Source organism: Myodes glareolus, chromosome 15, assembly GCF_982192425.1.
Source record: "Myodes glareolus chromosome 15, mMyoGla1.1, whole genome shotgun sequence".
Lineage (NCBI taxonomy): Eukaryota > Metazoa > Chordata > Mammalia > Rodentia > Cricetidae > Myodes > Myodes glareolus.
Genome location: NC_142040.1, coordinates 47240163 through 47255723, shown reverse-complemented (window position 1 = coordinate 47255723; position 15561 = coordinate 47240163). Strand labels below are relative to the sequence as shown.

The following is a 15561-nucleotide window of genomic DNA, read 5'->3' as shown; positions in this document are numbered from 1 at the left end:
ACAAATACAATTGTTTTTGAGAAAACTAAATTACACAAGAATCCACAAGGTATTAAAATATAAAGTCATCAAGCATAAAAGTACCTTATCTATCTTGAAAATCTGACTATTGAAAGAGTAAAAATAATTTAACATTGATCAACTTAAATTATATTATCAAATCAATGATGGAAAGGTATGATCAGAAGATTAAAACGCAGGATAAAATTAATCTACCATGCAATTTTTAAATTCTCAAGCAAGAGGACTAGACATAAACTTTTAAAATCTTACAAAAGGGATATTCTTGTTTAGGAACAAGAAAAGGATGTCCACTCTCTCCACATACTTGAAACCTTAGCTAAACCAATAAGACAACTGAAGGAGAACAAGGAGATACAATATTGGCAGATAATATGATTTTATAAATGAAACTCTCTAAAAATGCCCACAAACTTCTACAGCTAATGAACACTTTCAGCAAAGTAGTGGGATACAAAATTAATACACACAAAAAAACCTCTATACAACACAATAGCCTCATACATTACACACACACACACACACACACACACACACACACACACACGTAACTTTAACTCTAACCAAGCAAATAGAAAACTTAAATAACAAAAACTTTAAGACAGAGAGAAATTGACTAAGACACCAGAAGATAGAAAGATCCTCATGCTCACAGACTGGCAGGATTAATTTATTAAAAGATTTATCCTACCAAAAAGAATCTACAGACTCAATGCACAAAATTAAAATATTAATTATTAACTTCACAAGGAAGACATACACACACAAACAAAACAAGCAAAAAAAAAAAAACCAGAACAGCTTAGAAATCCTGAATAATAAAGTAACTGCTGGAGGTATCGCCATCCCAGATTTTAAGTTGCATTACGTAGATATAGTAATAAAAATAACATGGTATTAACATAAAAACAGACATGCTGATCAATGGAATCAAATTGAAAACCCAGCTATATGTCCACACAGCTATGGACACTTAATGTTTGACAAAGAAGTCAAAAGTACACTTTGAAGAAAAGATAGCATTTTCAGCACATGGTGCTGGTCACACTGGATAAGTATAACCTCAACGTAAGACTAGCCACACTAAACCTAACAGAAAAAAATGGGGACTAGGTTTGAAATCTGGCACAGGGAAGGACTTTCTGAACAAAACACTGATGGTGAAGGCATTAAGACTAACAATTAATAAATGGAACTTCGTGAAGCTAAAAAGGACTCTATACAGCAAAGAACACTAGTATTCTTTGAGCAAACTATCAGCCTGCAGAATGAAAAAAGAGCTTTTCAGTTATATATCTGATAAATGGTTAGTAACTAGAGTACATAAACTAAAAGAAAAATCCTGAAAAAAAAATCAAGAAAAGAAATAACCCAATTAAAACTTGGGTATCGAACTAAACCAAGAGGTCTCAAAAAATGAAACACAAATAGCTGAGAGATACTTTTAAAAATGTTCAACATGCTTAGCCATCATGGACATGCAAATCAAAACTACTAGAAGAGAAATGTAATCATCAACATTGTCCAGCTACAAGCCCTGCAACCTACAATGTCAACCTGCCTGAAAGATATACCAGAGCAATAGTGGTACAAATCTTAGGGAAGTAACCAGCCATTTTTAGATTGGGTGTAAGGTCTATACCATGTGATAGAACCCACATATGGCCCTGTAAAGTGGCCAGGAGCCTAAGGGAAAATCTACTACTATTATTCTGCTAAAGGAACGAAGCTCCTAATATATACTGCTCCACCTAAAAATCAGAGCAGCACTCAACCATCACTATAAAAACTTATTCCTACATTAGAGAGTAATTAAGACAGAGACCCACAATAGACACTACAGAGTGAGAAACTTTGGAGCACTCAGTGCTAAATAGAATGTCTTTACCAAACTCCTCTCCTCAAGGCTCAGGCATCTATGTAGAATAGGATGTAGAGAAATTGTAGGTGCTGGATGTAGTAGATGAGATTAAGGAAACAACATCTTCTAGGCACAAGAGAACTGATACACATATGAACTCAGAGAGACTATGACAGCACCCACAAGATCTGCAGGCTGTGGGAGCTGCATCCGATTAGCCAATGACATCTCGGGGTGACTTGCCCTATGGGTGTGGTTTTCCCTGAGAACCTGACCAGATAAAACTTAGGAGGGCTTCACATGCTTGCTCTCTTGGTGTGGTCAGAGCTGGAGCAAGCAGTGAAGAAGCAGCGTGTGGTTGGAGCTCCTGACCCTTGGGTAGAACCGCTGGAGGAAGGCAGCTGGATCAGCAGCAGCGTCTGCTTGGTTCTGCATTCATGAGTTTGTCTTTTTATTGCACCTCTTAATAAATTGGTAAATAGACTTTTGTGGGTTCTCACAGAGTAGAGGAAATAAACGCAAAGATCTACTGCTAACCTAGAAGCTATTTGTAGTTGATAAGTTGCTGGGAATGAGAAAACCAGTTTTCACCAATGGAGCGATACTGGGTATATCAATCACACTCAGGGCAGGATCCATGCCCAGGAGGAGTTGTCCAATGCGAAACAGACTTCACTTTTTGTGCACTTTTTCTTTTGTTTTTAGGATGCTCCAGTGAAATCTACTGAATAAATGTTATTTTCTCCATCCCATGTTAAAAATAAAGCGCATGGTCTAGAAAGGTTAAGTAACTTCAGAAATAGAGAGATACTTCCGATACACTTAAAAGCAGATGGAGGGCTCTGTGTATAGGGAGGACACACTGAGTTCTTCCTCCCAGAATGCTAAGTGCATCAGCACCAGAATGAGCTCAAGTAATTGAATAGGTAAGAACTAATTTTCAAACATGGGTTCAGTCACTTCATGGCTCTACATTCAGTCATTCTGTAACTGTACATTAAAGAATGAATTTCTTAATTCCTTACTGGCAGGTGGGATAAGAGAATTGTGATCGATAAACAAATCCCTACATGAAAAAAAAATCTGGAGGAAATATGGCTGTTTTATAGCTATGTGTTTCCATGTATAAATACCACTTTATCTAAACTTAAAGTGTTGATCAAGATGATCTCTAATCTAAAAGAATAAAGTCGAAAGTGACAATTTCGCCAAGTGGAAATGTCAAATTCAGTGATTTAATAAAATTTAGTGTTCAGCAATCATTAGCCTGTAGCTGCAGGGTCGCACTGCCATCCGCCCTGTGGTTCCCTTCCCTGCTAAGTCTTCTCAGCAGCACCATTAGCTGTCATATTACTAATAATGGTGTCGAAGGAGGTCTCATCTATCATTTCTAATGTTTCTTCTCCTTTTAAGTGGGCTGTTTAATGAGAAGGGGCTGCTGCAGTCATGGGAATGCATCATTAGCCAAACATATTATTGCAAACATCACATCCATCGTTCGGTTTCTCTACATAAAGAGAAGAGGCAAGTGAGTGAACGTGAGACAGAGAGAGATGGAAGGAGGCAGAGGAACAGAATTCCCTCTATACAAGGAGCTACAACGTATTTGATCAAACTCTTAACCCAAATCACATTAAATGTAAATAAAAAACATTTTTTCCAACATACTATTTTCCAGACACATGCAGATAAAATTATGTTTGTATAAGCAAGCATAGTATCCAATTAAAGAGTTATAGTAAGTAACTTAAAGGTCTGGCATGAGGACTTGATGGATAAAGTACTGATCATACAAATGTCGGGATCAGAGTTCAGAGAGTGGGGGCCTGTCTCTAATCCCAGCCCTGGCGAGACAGAGACAGGATACCCAAGGCATACTGGCTAGCTAGATCAGTAGGAACGGCAACCTCTAATTTCAGCGAGAAACCCTGCCTCAGAAAGTAGAGGATGGTCAAGGAAGAAACCCACCATCAGCCTGTGCCACTACAATCACACACTACGTTGTGTGTGCTCTTGTAAATTTTGCGAACATCAAGTTTCTAATTGGCACAGAGAGTGTATATATATATATATATATATATATATATATATATATATATATATATGTTCAAAGTTAATTTAGGCCTATGCTTCTCAAACGCACAAAGACTAAAAAACAGGCGGGGAAAACTATATCAAGATGCCCATTTTCCCCTTCCTTAATTCGTTCGTGTTTCCACGTGCACCACAAGGGCCTGTCTCCAGTACCACTCACACTAGGCAGCCCTGCTCTCTGGGTAGCTATTTTATGCTTTCAACAACAGCTCTCCTAGATGATCATCCACATCTGCATCCCTTCGTAAGTCAATAATCTACGCCAGCTGTTTTCCAAAAATAACCATTAGGAAAGCACCAGAGCAGACCCAAGTGTGGATTCCGTCAGCTGCACATCTTTCCGTGTTTTCTTAGCTCATCTGGGGTTTCACCATCATCATGCTGGTCAGGGACTAGGAAGGAGTGAACTATTGTTAACGTTTCCCTTTTCGGCGACTCAGAGAGGAACTGTTAAAAATCTGTGTACATGCGAGCAACGCTGCATACTAAGAAGATATTAAAGGATGAGAAAAATAGCATCCACACCATTTTCTTGTCTGACGGCCTCAGCATTTATTATATTCTGACACAGTAAAGACTGATACAGACGCCTTGGTACTGAGAGCTCAAGACTTATACAGCCAATGAAAGATTATTACACTTAGTGGAAAGATAAAGCCAATGAAAAATGATGTAATAAAGCTCAACTTTCCAGCTTCTTGACTGTCAGATTTTGTAATAAAAATGTATCTAAACTGTATAAATCAGCATAAATGTTTGAGACAAGCAAAAATAGATTGCTTACTAAAACTACACAGAAAGGGCAGAATACATCTATTCTAAGACCAACAAAAGCAAGAAATGCATCTGAAAGCTTTTAAAGCTTGGTCCTTGAATATAAACCTAGGTTAAGCAGGTTCTACTGGTTCCCATGGCGGTGTCTTGTTGAGTCAGTTCGGTTGTAGGCAGATCTCTCTTTAATACTGTGTGGCACAGCACTAATGAAGATGGAAATAAGAGCCTCATTGATGGAGAGCATTAGTGCTTTCTAGACTCCCCATCACTCACTCCTAATGAAAACAAGTATTCCAGCTTGTATCATTTGTAAGGGGTAGATCTGAAGCTCAGACTGATTTCAAAACTAAACGCTATGGCCTTTACTACTATGAATCACAGAAAAAAAAAACAATATGCACTGTGCATCACATGCAAAGAAGTCAAGAAGTGGTTGTCAGCTTCCAAAACAAACAAACAAACAAAAAAACAAAAATGTCAACCACAGATGCTGCTGCCACCTTCCATTACCAAACACGTGGAACCAGACAAAGGAACACTTTCCACGCTCAGTTTCTCAGATCACCAAATGTCATTTCATGATGATCCAGAGTTCCCCATCAACATCCCAACAGGCCCTCTCCTTTGGAACTCATGAGCTCCATATGAAGAAAAGTATAAAGCAATGCACACTGATGTTTTAATCATTCACAGCAAGTTTAGGAAGACAACAATACGACCCACATTGGCAAGTTCTTTAAAATGGGAATCTATCATGCATAGCTTGCAGTAAAAGAAACAAAAACAAAAACCAAAAAGCCCTCCAGTCTCATTGCAGGCTAAAGTATAATGAAAACAGATCACACACGTCTTGACTCTGTTTACAGATGCCCAAGCCCTCCAAAGGATGGCTCCTGCTGAACAGGCTCCACCCAGAAGCCCTGTGAGTACCAACTTCCAACCTTTCAAGCTGCAGTGTGGAGAAGCAGAGGAACAGCAAGGCTCACTGCTGCTCCTTACTGGAGCCAAGGCTGTCACTCCTTCCCTGTCAGGACTCCAACTTCTCTGCTAGGATCGTCTCCTTAGCCTGTCTGCTTGCCATGTGCCATGAGTCAGGCTCTGTGAAATTTACCTGGTATTTCTTTTTCCTTTAAATAGGCCTAGAAAGCAGCTACCATTACGTCATTCCTATTTTACAGTAAAACAAAGACAGGAAACCGATCAAGTTACACTGCTCCAGTGTGACAACAGATTTCAACTAGAATTTATCTCTCCACAGGTTTTTTGTTCTTGTTTGTTTGTTTTTATGGGTTTTTTTTTTTCCTTAACTACTAAATCAGGAGAACCAGACTCTAGTCTTAAACTTCTGTTTTTTGGGGGGATCAAAATGAAAACGCTTTAATGCAAAAATCTTAAGTGGTATGCTCAGGGTCATATTTCGACTACTGATATTGTCGGTATAACACCCAACACTTGCTTTCATAAGTGCCTTCTCCTACCCCACATTGCCTTTTTATAAAATGTGAAGGTAGATGTAACATGAGGGGGCCGGCTTGTTGGGGTTTCTGTCCCACCCGGTACCCCACAGCCGGCATACCCCAAGGAAAATCACACACAGGACTCCATAAGATTATAAACTGATTGGCCCGTTACGTCAGGCTACTTATTAGTTCTTATAACTTATGTTACCCCATTATCCTTATCTACGTTAGCCACACTGCTCAGTACCTTTCTCAACTGGGCAGCTTACATCTTTCCTCTCCGGTGGTCTGGGCAGAACTGCGGAGGGAGCTTCCTGCTTCCCAGAATGCTCCCAGTCTCTTTGGTCCACCTGTCTGGCTTTCCCACCTATCCTGCCTGCCTGGCCAATCAGCGTTTTATTAAAATATGATTGACAGAATACAGACAATTCTCCCACACCAGGTAGACACACATTCTGATTTCCTACACGAATACATACCGTTACTTGTCAATGCGACTCACTGGATGGTAGATGGGACATCCTCCATGATTACTTCAGGGCCTCCAAAAGCTGCCATCACTATTCCTACACTTGACTTGGAATAACTGATCTTTTCACAATTGAAAAACAATATAATCCAAAATCTGCTAAGAATTCTTACTATAGATGAACCCACAGTATTTTCCCCTACATTTTAATGACGAATGGTGATAATAATTTAATGTGCTTATTTCCGAATGTAGTCACACACTAGAACCACTCAGGTTGCTTTAAGCCATTAAGACATTCCAGGGCTATGTCACTGATGAATTAAATTAGAAAGATTGGCTGGAAGCAAAATTGGCCTCATTTTTTTGAAGATTATTTGTATTTTTACTTATGTGCATGTCTGTGTTCATGTATGCCACATGTGTGCATGTACCGTGGAGGCCAGAAGAGGGTATTAGATCCCCTGGAGCAGGAACTACAGGTGCTAGGAACCAAACCCAGGTCCTCTGGAAGAGCAGCAAGTACTCTTAACCATGAAGTCATCTCTCCAGCCCAAGCCTCAATATTTCTTAACCTTTGAGATGATTCCATTATGCATTAAATTGGAGAAGCAGAGCTTTAATTACTATTAACCTTTAGTGTTGCGGGTAGCACTAGCTCAACAAGGCTAACCTAACACCAACCCTAATTTCTAACAGAGCTATCAATTATGTAAATCCACCATGTTCAAATTTTTCTTTGAAATACAATTAAGAGATAGGAAAATAAACTATCATAGAACACCAATGTTAGTTACTTAACAGGACACCTTTTAGCTGGTAATACAGAGCAACACAGAAATACACACCCTTACCTTACACACACATACACACCTACCCGAGCCAGCAGCCACGGTGAGCTTATACCCAGGGGGATAGGTCCTGCTGCTCCCCTAATGTAATCTCACAGTAACAGCCTTATCATGGCCAAAACCAAAGGAAAGAAATCCTGTAAGCCTTTTCCCAAAACTAATCCTGAGACTTCCTCTTGATTTGCATCATTAAATGAAAACCAGCCAGCTGCCTTTTACAAGCCTATTTAGCTACCACAGGCTTTGAATTCCCTAACAGAAGACAACATGATCAAGGAGTCACACAACCAATCAAGGAAGGATTTTTAATCACTGTACACGAGAAAAATAGAATTAACATATAACCAACAAAATTCTTCCTTGTTCTTTCTAGTTATAAATCTTGCTTGTAATAGGTGTTTGTCAGTTCTTCTATTCATGAGATTATAACCAACCTAGTTTCTCAATCTTCTAACTCTGTTTCTCTAAGCAAAAAGCCTACTGTGACATTTCTGGTCACTAGTCCCAAAGACATAGTAAACACGGAGCACTTCTTAGGACTACTAAATTAAATTTGGGCTAAGATTGGCAGCTCATATCCATAGCCCAAGCACTTAGGAGGCTAAAGCCATGCTATGGATTCAGGGCCAGCCTGGGCTAAGAGTAAAATCGTATCTTAAAAAAAGAAATCAGGGGCTGAAGAGATGGCTCAGTGGTTAAGAGCGCTGGTTGCTCTTCCTGAGTGACCCAGGTTCAATTCCCAGCATCTACATGGCAGTTGGCTGCTGTCTGTAACTCTAGTTCCAGGAGATATGACACCTTCACACCAATGCATATAAAATAAAGCTTAAAAAAAAGAAATCAATCCTACCTACCAAGAAGAGAATATATTGTATTATATTGTACTTTTATAGCAATTTGAGGGTTTTTCTTAGTGTTTCAAGTGTATTCTAAGACAATATAACTCAGAAGAAGGAAAAATGTCTACTTACAGGTATCATCCAGTTGGCCAGGTCACCGTATTTAGAAACCTGCATTGCTCCTAACATTGTAAGATTGACATGTCCCCTGGGAAAGAAAGAAAGAAGTATAAAGCAAACCTCACATTCTTTATATCCCCTTTGCTTGAAAGCATCAGCAATTAAAACAATCTTATGCTCCAAAATGCATCTATTTTCCCACTCCCTGCAATTGATTTCTAAATAGATCAGCGCCAAGCTGGTGCAAAGAAGTACCATTAAGAGTTCTTTTTTAAAAATTACAGCTTATATTGTCTCCAAACACAAACTAAACACAGGTGTGCACAGTGAAGTTCCTTTCCTCCAGTGAGGGAGAATGTGACTTGTTTCGAAGACAAACCGTCGCTGGAAAGCGAGCCCACAGTTTGAAGGAAATGTTGGGAATACCTTATAATGCCATTCCAGTCAAGCTGGCACAAAGAGGCAGACTCCATGTAGGGGGTCTTTTCAAAGTAATGGGGTGGGTATTTCCATGCCCAGTCCTCAGTGGGAATAATTTCACAGCTTTCTGCAGCTGAACAAACCGTGATCATTTAATGGGGACTGTGGGAAAGGGGACTGCACAGCAGAGGCTTGCTCAGGGGATGACTCAGCCCACTCCACACCACGTGACCACAGAGAGGGGCTACGCTATTACATACCCTCTAATCATCGCGAATGACTCATCGCTGGAGAAGAAAGATGCTCCCGGGAGAACAGTAACCGTTTCCTTTCCTAAAGGCACACACAAAAGAAAAGAGGAAAGGGGAGGGGGAGAACCATTAGATCTCTGCTGTCATCATGATGGACAGAGGTCTGTACGATCTCTGCTTCTGGAAGACACTACAATCCAACCAAAATGCATTTGCATGTGGGGTGGCAAGTGTCCACCCTGAGAGGAGGTATATTTTACCTCTAATGCTGTTTAGATTTTTGTTCCTGCAAAGTGATAACAACAAGCACTTATGGAATTGCTGCTCGGAAATTCTCTACGGGCAAAGGATCCTCTGCTGTCTAGACAATGCCCTTCAGTTTTGCAGCTTTCGACGCTGACAATCTGCAGTTAACGACTGGTGCGGGAGAATTATCTGTATTCTGTCAATCATATTTTAATAAAACGCTGATTGGCCAGGCAGGCAGTAAAGGCGGGTCAACCAGACAGGAAGTAGAGGCGGGGCAAAGAGAATAGAATAAGGTTATGGAGGAGGAAGGTCCCTCCGGCACTCCTGGGCAGACCACCGAAGAGGCAACATGTAAGCTGTCACATTGAGAAAGGTACTGAGCCCGTGTGGCTAACATAGATAAGAATAATGGGTTAAGATAAGTCATAAGAATTAATAAGTAGCCTGACCTAATGGGCCAATCAGTTTATAACCTTATGGAGTCCTGTGTGTGATTTTTTCTTTGTTGCTTGCCGGCTGTTGGGGTACTGGGAGGGACAGAAACCCCAACAAGCCAGCCCTCATACTACATATGGCGCCCAGACGTGGATAACTGAATCCACAGAAAGCCTGAGAAAGCTTGGGAAAGAATAGAGTAAAGCATGTTTTCTTGGTATGGTAGCAGCAATTTCTCAGGTCTACTCTGCTTGCTAGAGGCAAGCAAGTGCTCTTGTCTAAGAGAGGCTTCCTGACTCAGCTTTAGCGGCAAAACCCTGCAGTTCTTTAAAGAGGTCCTGCCACGAAACACTGAAATGGTGTTGATGAAAAGCTGAACGCATGCTTTTCAGTTTTCAGCCATAGCAGGAAAAAAGCTGCGCTGTTTTAAAATGCTGGTTTTCTGGGCTGTCCTGCCAGGGCAAACTCTGACTCTTTCAGGCAGGCAGTCTGACTGAGTGTGGTCTGTGAGCAGAATGCTGCAGCTTGCTGGCAAGGACCTTGAAGCGCCATAGAGTTGTGACAGTGAACACAGCTCTGACTGGTATCTCAGCCATGAGGCTAAAAAGTTAAAAAATGAGCTGGATCTAGCCATCAAAGCCATGGCTCTCCATATTGCTTAGTAAATTAAAGGCTCATGTAGTCAGAAAAAGAAAGATACACAGTAAAGAGAGATTCAAAGAGGAAGAAAACCTCTAAATGGTTTAGTGTGTTAAAAACATATGCAGGCTAAAGGTTAAAGTCATTAAAAAGAAAAAAAGAAAAAAAGGAAGTAGTTAGGTGTGGTAGTACACACCTTTAATCCCAATGCCTGGGAGGCAGAGGTATGTTGACCTCTGTGACTTCAAGGGGCAGAGGTAGATTGACCTCTGTGACCTCAAGGTGTGGTAGTATACGCCTTTAATCCCAATGCCTGGGAGGCAGAGACAGACAGATCTCTGTGAGTTCAAGGACAGCCTGGTCTACAGAGTTATTCCAGGACAAAGATATACAGTCTCTAAAAGTAAAAGTAAAAATAAAAGAAATAGAGGTTAAAAATAAAGCTGCATAAAGATGAAAAATACACAGAGAATCTTGATACTGTATGCTATTATGCTCTCTTTGAATTGTTTGAATGCTGAGGAAGGAGCAACAGCTGCTAAAAGATATTTGTTTATAAATGCTGCTGAACTAATCCAAGATAGGTATTTTGAAAATACCTTGGCTTCAAAATTGAAGTCAAAAGGTATGTTACTTTGGAGAAGAGATTTTGCTTTTGTTTCCACAGAAAATGAGAGGCTCTGGATTTATTCAGAGTTAAGAAAAATCATCTTTGGCCAAGGGAGACCTCCTGAGCAATCTCCGGTAGGAAGAGATGGCCCAGATGACAGAGTTCTACATCCAGAACAGATTCAAGACTGTTGCCTGAGATGATCAAGACTCACAGGATACTCCAGTCAGGACTTGATTATAACTTTAAATTTTCTTTAGGTCCCCATAAGATCATCAGCGCCCCCAACCAGCAGGAAGTAGCCTGAAATACTACGCCCACATTCCCAACAAATGGACTATGGGTATTTTTCTTTGTTTAAAAAAAAAAAGAGGGAAATGATGTGGGAGAATTATCTGTATTCTGTCAATCATATTTTAATAAAACGCTGATTGGCCAGGCAGGCAGTATGGGCGGGAAAACCAGACAGGAAGTAGAAGTGATGCAATGAGAACAGGAGAATTCTGGGAAGCAGAGAAGTTCCTCAGCACTCCTGCGCAGATCACTGAAGAGGCAGCATGTAACTTGCCCAGCTGAGAAAGGTACGGAGCCATTATGGCTAACATAGATGAGAATAATGGGTTAATATAAGTTATAAGAGTTAACAAGAAGCCTGACCTAATGAGCCAATCAGTTTATAATCTTATGGAGTCTTGTGCGTGATTTTCTTTGGGGCCTGCCTGCTGTGGGGTACTGGGCAGGACAGATACCCCAACAAGCCAGCCCCACATACTACAGAGGTTGCCAAGGACCTGTGCTGCACACAGTGGCTATAGGCAGCAATACCACACTGCACATGTGAAACAGATTTTGAAAGGAATCCTCGGATGGCAGCTGTGAGGTGATGAACGGTCATTAACTTGATTATATCAGTCATTTCCCTATGTGCACACATATCAAATCAACACACCAAATGTTAAATGCTGAATACACACTACTTCCTTTTGCCAATCGTGTTGGCTAGTTCTATGTCCAATTGACACAGGCTAGAGTCACGGACAAGGGGAAGTCTCAATTGAAAAAATACTTCCATAAGATCTGGTGGTAGGCAAGCCTGTGGTGCATTTTTTTAAGATTGATGCGTGAGGGCCCAGCCTATGGTGGGTGGTGCCATACCTGGGCTAATCTGGGTTCTCTAAGAAAGCAGACTGAGCAAGCCAAGAGGAGCAAGCGAGTAAGCAGCATTCCTCCACAGCCTCTACATCAGTTCCTGCCTCCAGGTTCTGGCCCTGCTTGATCTCCTGCCCTAAATTTCTTTGACGATGAATTGTGATGGGTAAGTATAAACCGCCGAACGAACCCTTCCCTCCCCAAGTTGCTTTGGTCATGGTCAGCAACAGAGACCCTAAGACACCAACTGTGCCTTAATAATTGTGGGGAGAAAAATCTAAAATAGAAATAAATGAATAATTTATGTAAATGTAAAAATGTAAAAACCTGCCTAATTCCTTATTATCATTAAGCCTGACGCCCCCTCTCCTCACATACAAATACATACACATATCCAGCTTTCTTCTCTAGCCCCTTTAAGCTGTGAGCTACTTCAATCACATACTTTCATGAAATCAGAGAACAATTCTGAACACATTTAATACTAATTTCGAAGAGATTCTCTTGTTAAGACTTCTAAATTAGGATGCATTGTTATTTAAAAAAAAAAAAGCTTCACATTTAGCTGGGTGTGACAGCACAGGCCTGTAATCCCAGGAGTCTGAGGCAGAAGGATCACACCCATCTACACAGGGAATTCCACCTAACCGGGATTACAGACTGAGGGAGACCCTGTTTTAAAAAATAAAACCTCCATGTTTATCCAGTTAGCACACTAGCTAACAACCAGTGCCTTGGTCAGAGCCAAGCTGCCCGTCTCATGGGATCTACACTCTGTCTCTTCCTGCTTCCAGAACATCATATGGTCTCCGCTGGTAAAACGCTCAGACACCATCTGACTGAAGTAAGTCAGCTGTCCCAGAGAACTCCCTCCTCTGCTCCATGGCAGTAAGGTAGCTAAGGAGAGGAAGAAAAGCTATACTTGAGAGGTCAGAATGCAGAAAACGTTCTCAGATGCCAAAGCACCGGAAGACGATTGGCCACCCCCAGCTGGGCACCACAGCCACAGCCACCCTGGCTGGCTTCCCAAGGACTGCCGAAAGCTAACACCTTTGTCAATACCCTTAACTTCAGCTCGAGGGTGGGGGGAAAGTGAGCCTATTTATATCATACTGAAATATTCATTGCCCGAGGGAGTTCGATTCTAAACAATGGAAATATTTTCTCATCTTCCAAAGTACCGCAAACCTGAAACTCTGTGGGAACCACTTTCTGGTGTGGTTAGAAGTGGCTTTTAGACAGCACACAAGATGTGGAGGATTAAGTGAGACAATGCATGTGAAGGCCTCTGCCCGAGCCGGTCGCAGGGTGGAAGCTGCGCGACAGAAGCTGGCGTTAGGATTATGAGTACTACTCCCTCCAAACCACTCAGCGTAAGAGGCAGAGCGGTTTTCCCTCCAGGGACAACTTCACAGGACCACAAACTGGCTCACACAGAAAGTCTCCCAACCAGTCTGCAGAAGCCCTAAGCTTTCGGACATACACACTACAGCCAGACCTCATCCAAATGCTTCTTCTGGCCCAATTGGATCCTCACCACTTCTGTGGATGGAGAGTCATGGAGGAAAACTGTCCAGGACATGAAAGAAACACAAACATCCCAAGTCTGTTTTTTTCTGAGTGTTAAGTCACAGCGATTTCCAAAAGGCATTCTCCACTGATGATATGTGGGAAGTGGTTCTTTTAAATTAATAATAATAATAATTTTGTTACTATTATTAGCATTTTGTAGGAAATTCTGAGACCAGTGGGGAGTGTTCTGGCTCTCTCTGAACTGCACAAGCCGTATTTAAAGTTGTGAGAACAACCCTCACGGAAAAGTATCCAGACTTGTTCCAAGGCAGTCTTATAAATTACATTTTTCTGAAGCAGAGTCAACTGTTCATGTTTTTACTTATATATGCTATTTATTTCCAGTGTATGTATGCATCTTCTAAGGCAGTGTTATATTCTTTTGAAGTAGTGACCTCTCTACATTTTTATTTATTTCTTCTGACTGAGTATATGTGTTTGTGTTGTGAGGTCAGAATATAATTCTCAGGACTCAGATTGAACTCAGGTCAGGCCAGTACCTAAGCACCTCTACCCATGAGCCACTCTGTTAGCCTGACTTTTACTCGTTTATAATTGCTTTAAGCATTCCAACTGGCTATCCAATCCAGAGATCAACCCTGAAAATATACATGTGAGCAGAGTTATTCAGACTAAGTAAGTTGTATTTTTATGTTTAGGAACACACACATACACACACACACACACACACACACAAACACGAATTAAAAGGTTTGAAGGGAGGAAAGAGAAGGGATGAGAAACATGATTATATTATAGTCTCAAAAAATTACGTGTTTATGGGTTTATACATACTGTGAATTTTCAAATCAGAAGCAACACTTCTGCCTTTCCTCTAAAGCTCACTCTTTCTCGATTAGAAAAACATGAAGCCCCCTTTCAGTTTTTTGAAACATACAGTAGGTCCTTGATAACTATGGTTACCCTACTGTGCAAGAGCACATGAGAACCCCTATTATCTAGTCATAACTTCCTGCCCACTGGGAAGCCTTCCTTACCTCTGCCTTCTGCCTGCTCTGGTAACCACCATTCTAGCCTCAACTTCCAGAAGACTGACTTTTCTTTGGTTCCACATATGACTGACAATGTGCATGACTTGTCTTTCTATGCCTGGCCCATTTTGCTTAGCATAGTCCACATTGTCTCAGATGACAAAAGAGCATCTTTTTCAACCATTTAATAGTATTCTACTATGTGTTTTATTTACCCATTGATTAGCTCATAAAAACTCCACCTATTTCCATTTTATTGGCTTGGTAAACAGTATTGCAATAAATACAGTACGGACAGATACCTCTGTGATTTGCTGATTTTTTTTTCTTTTGGCAATGCACCAAAATAGACAACTAGATTATATGCTAATTCTACTTTTGGGTGCTATTATTTTTAAACATCTAAATGAATCCAGTACCTAAGTATACTATGTTGAATTCATAATTTTCTAATGCAACATTCAGGATTTGGTCAGTAACTATAACAATAAATCAATGTAAAGAATAATTGCCTTGCCACCGATCCAAAACCCTGTCCAGGCATTCAGCCCACATGACAGCCAGTGTCAGGTAAAAGACCAAGTTTCCAGTTTCAGCTTTGTTTTGCTCCATTCTGGGACCCTTTTCAAGTACCCACCCCACACAATAGACAGAACCCAACAAATGTTACTCTAAACTTCTCTCTAGTGAAGGGCAGTGAATACAGACACTCCTAGCATCCCAAGGTGCTGAGAACAAGTGACAGCTGAGAGCTG

At 40.8% G+C, this 15561-nt stretch overlaps 1 protein-coding gene across 1 annotated transcript in view; it reads right to left on the bottom strand.

Moving 5' to 3' along the window:
- Oxct1 (3-oxoacid CoA-transferase 1) overlaps positions 1–15561 on the bottom strand; it is a 121450-nt gene that overhangs the window by 37439 nt on the left and 68450 nt on the right. The window contains exons 12-13 of the mRNA XM_048428499.3: positions 9170–9242; positions 8502–8577 (exon numbers count right to left, since the gene is read on the bottom strand). Coding sequence (XP_048284456.1) covers positions 8502–8577; positions 9170–9242 — 149 coding nt within the window. The remainder of the gene's footprint in view (positions 1–8501; positions 8578–9169; positions 9243–15561) is intronic.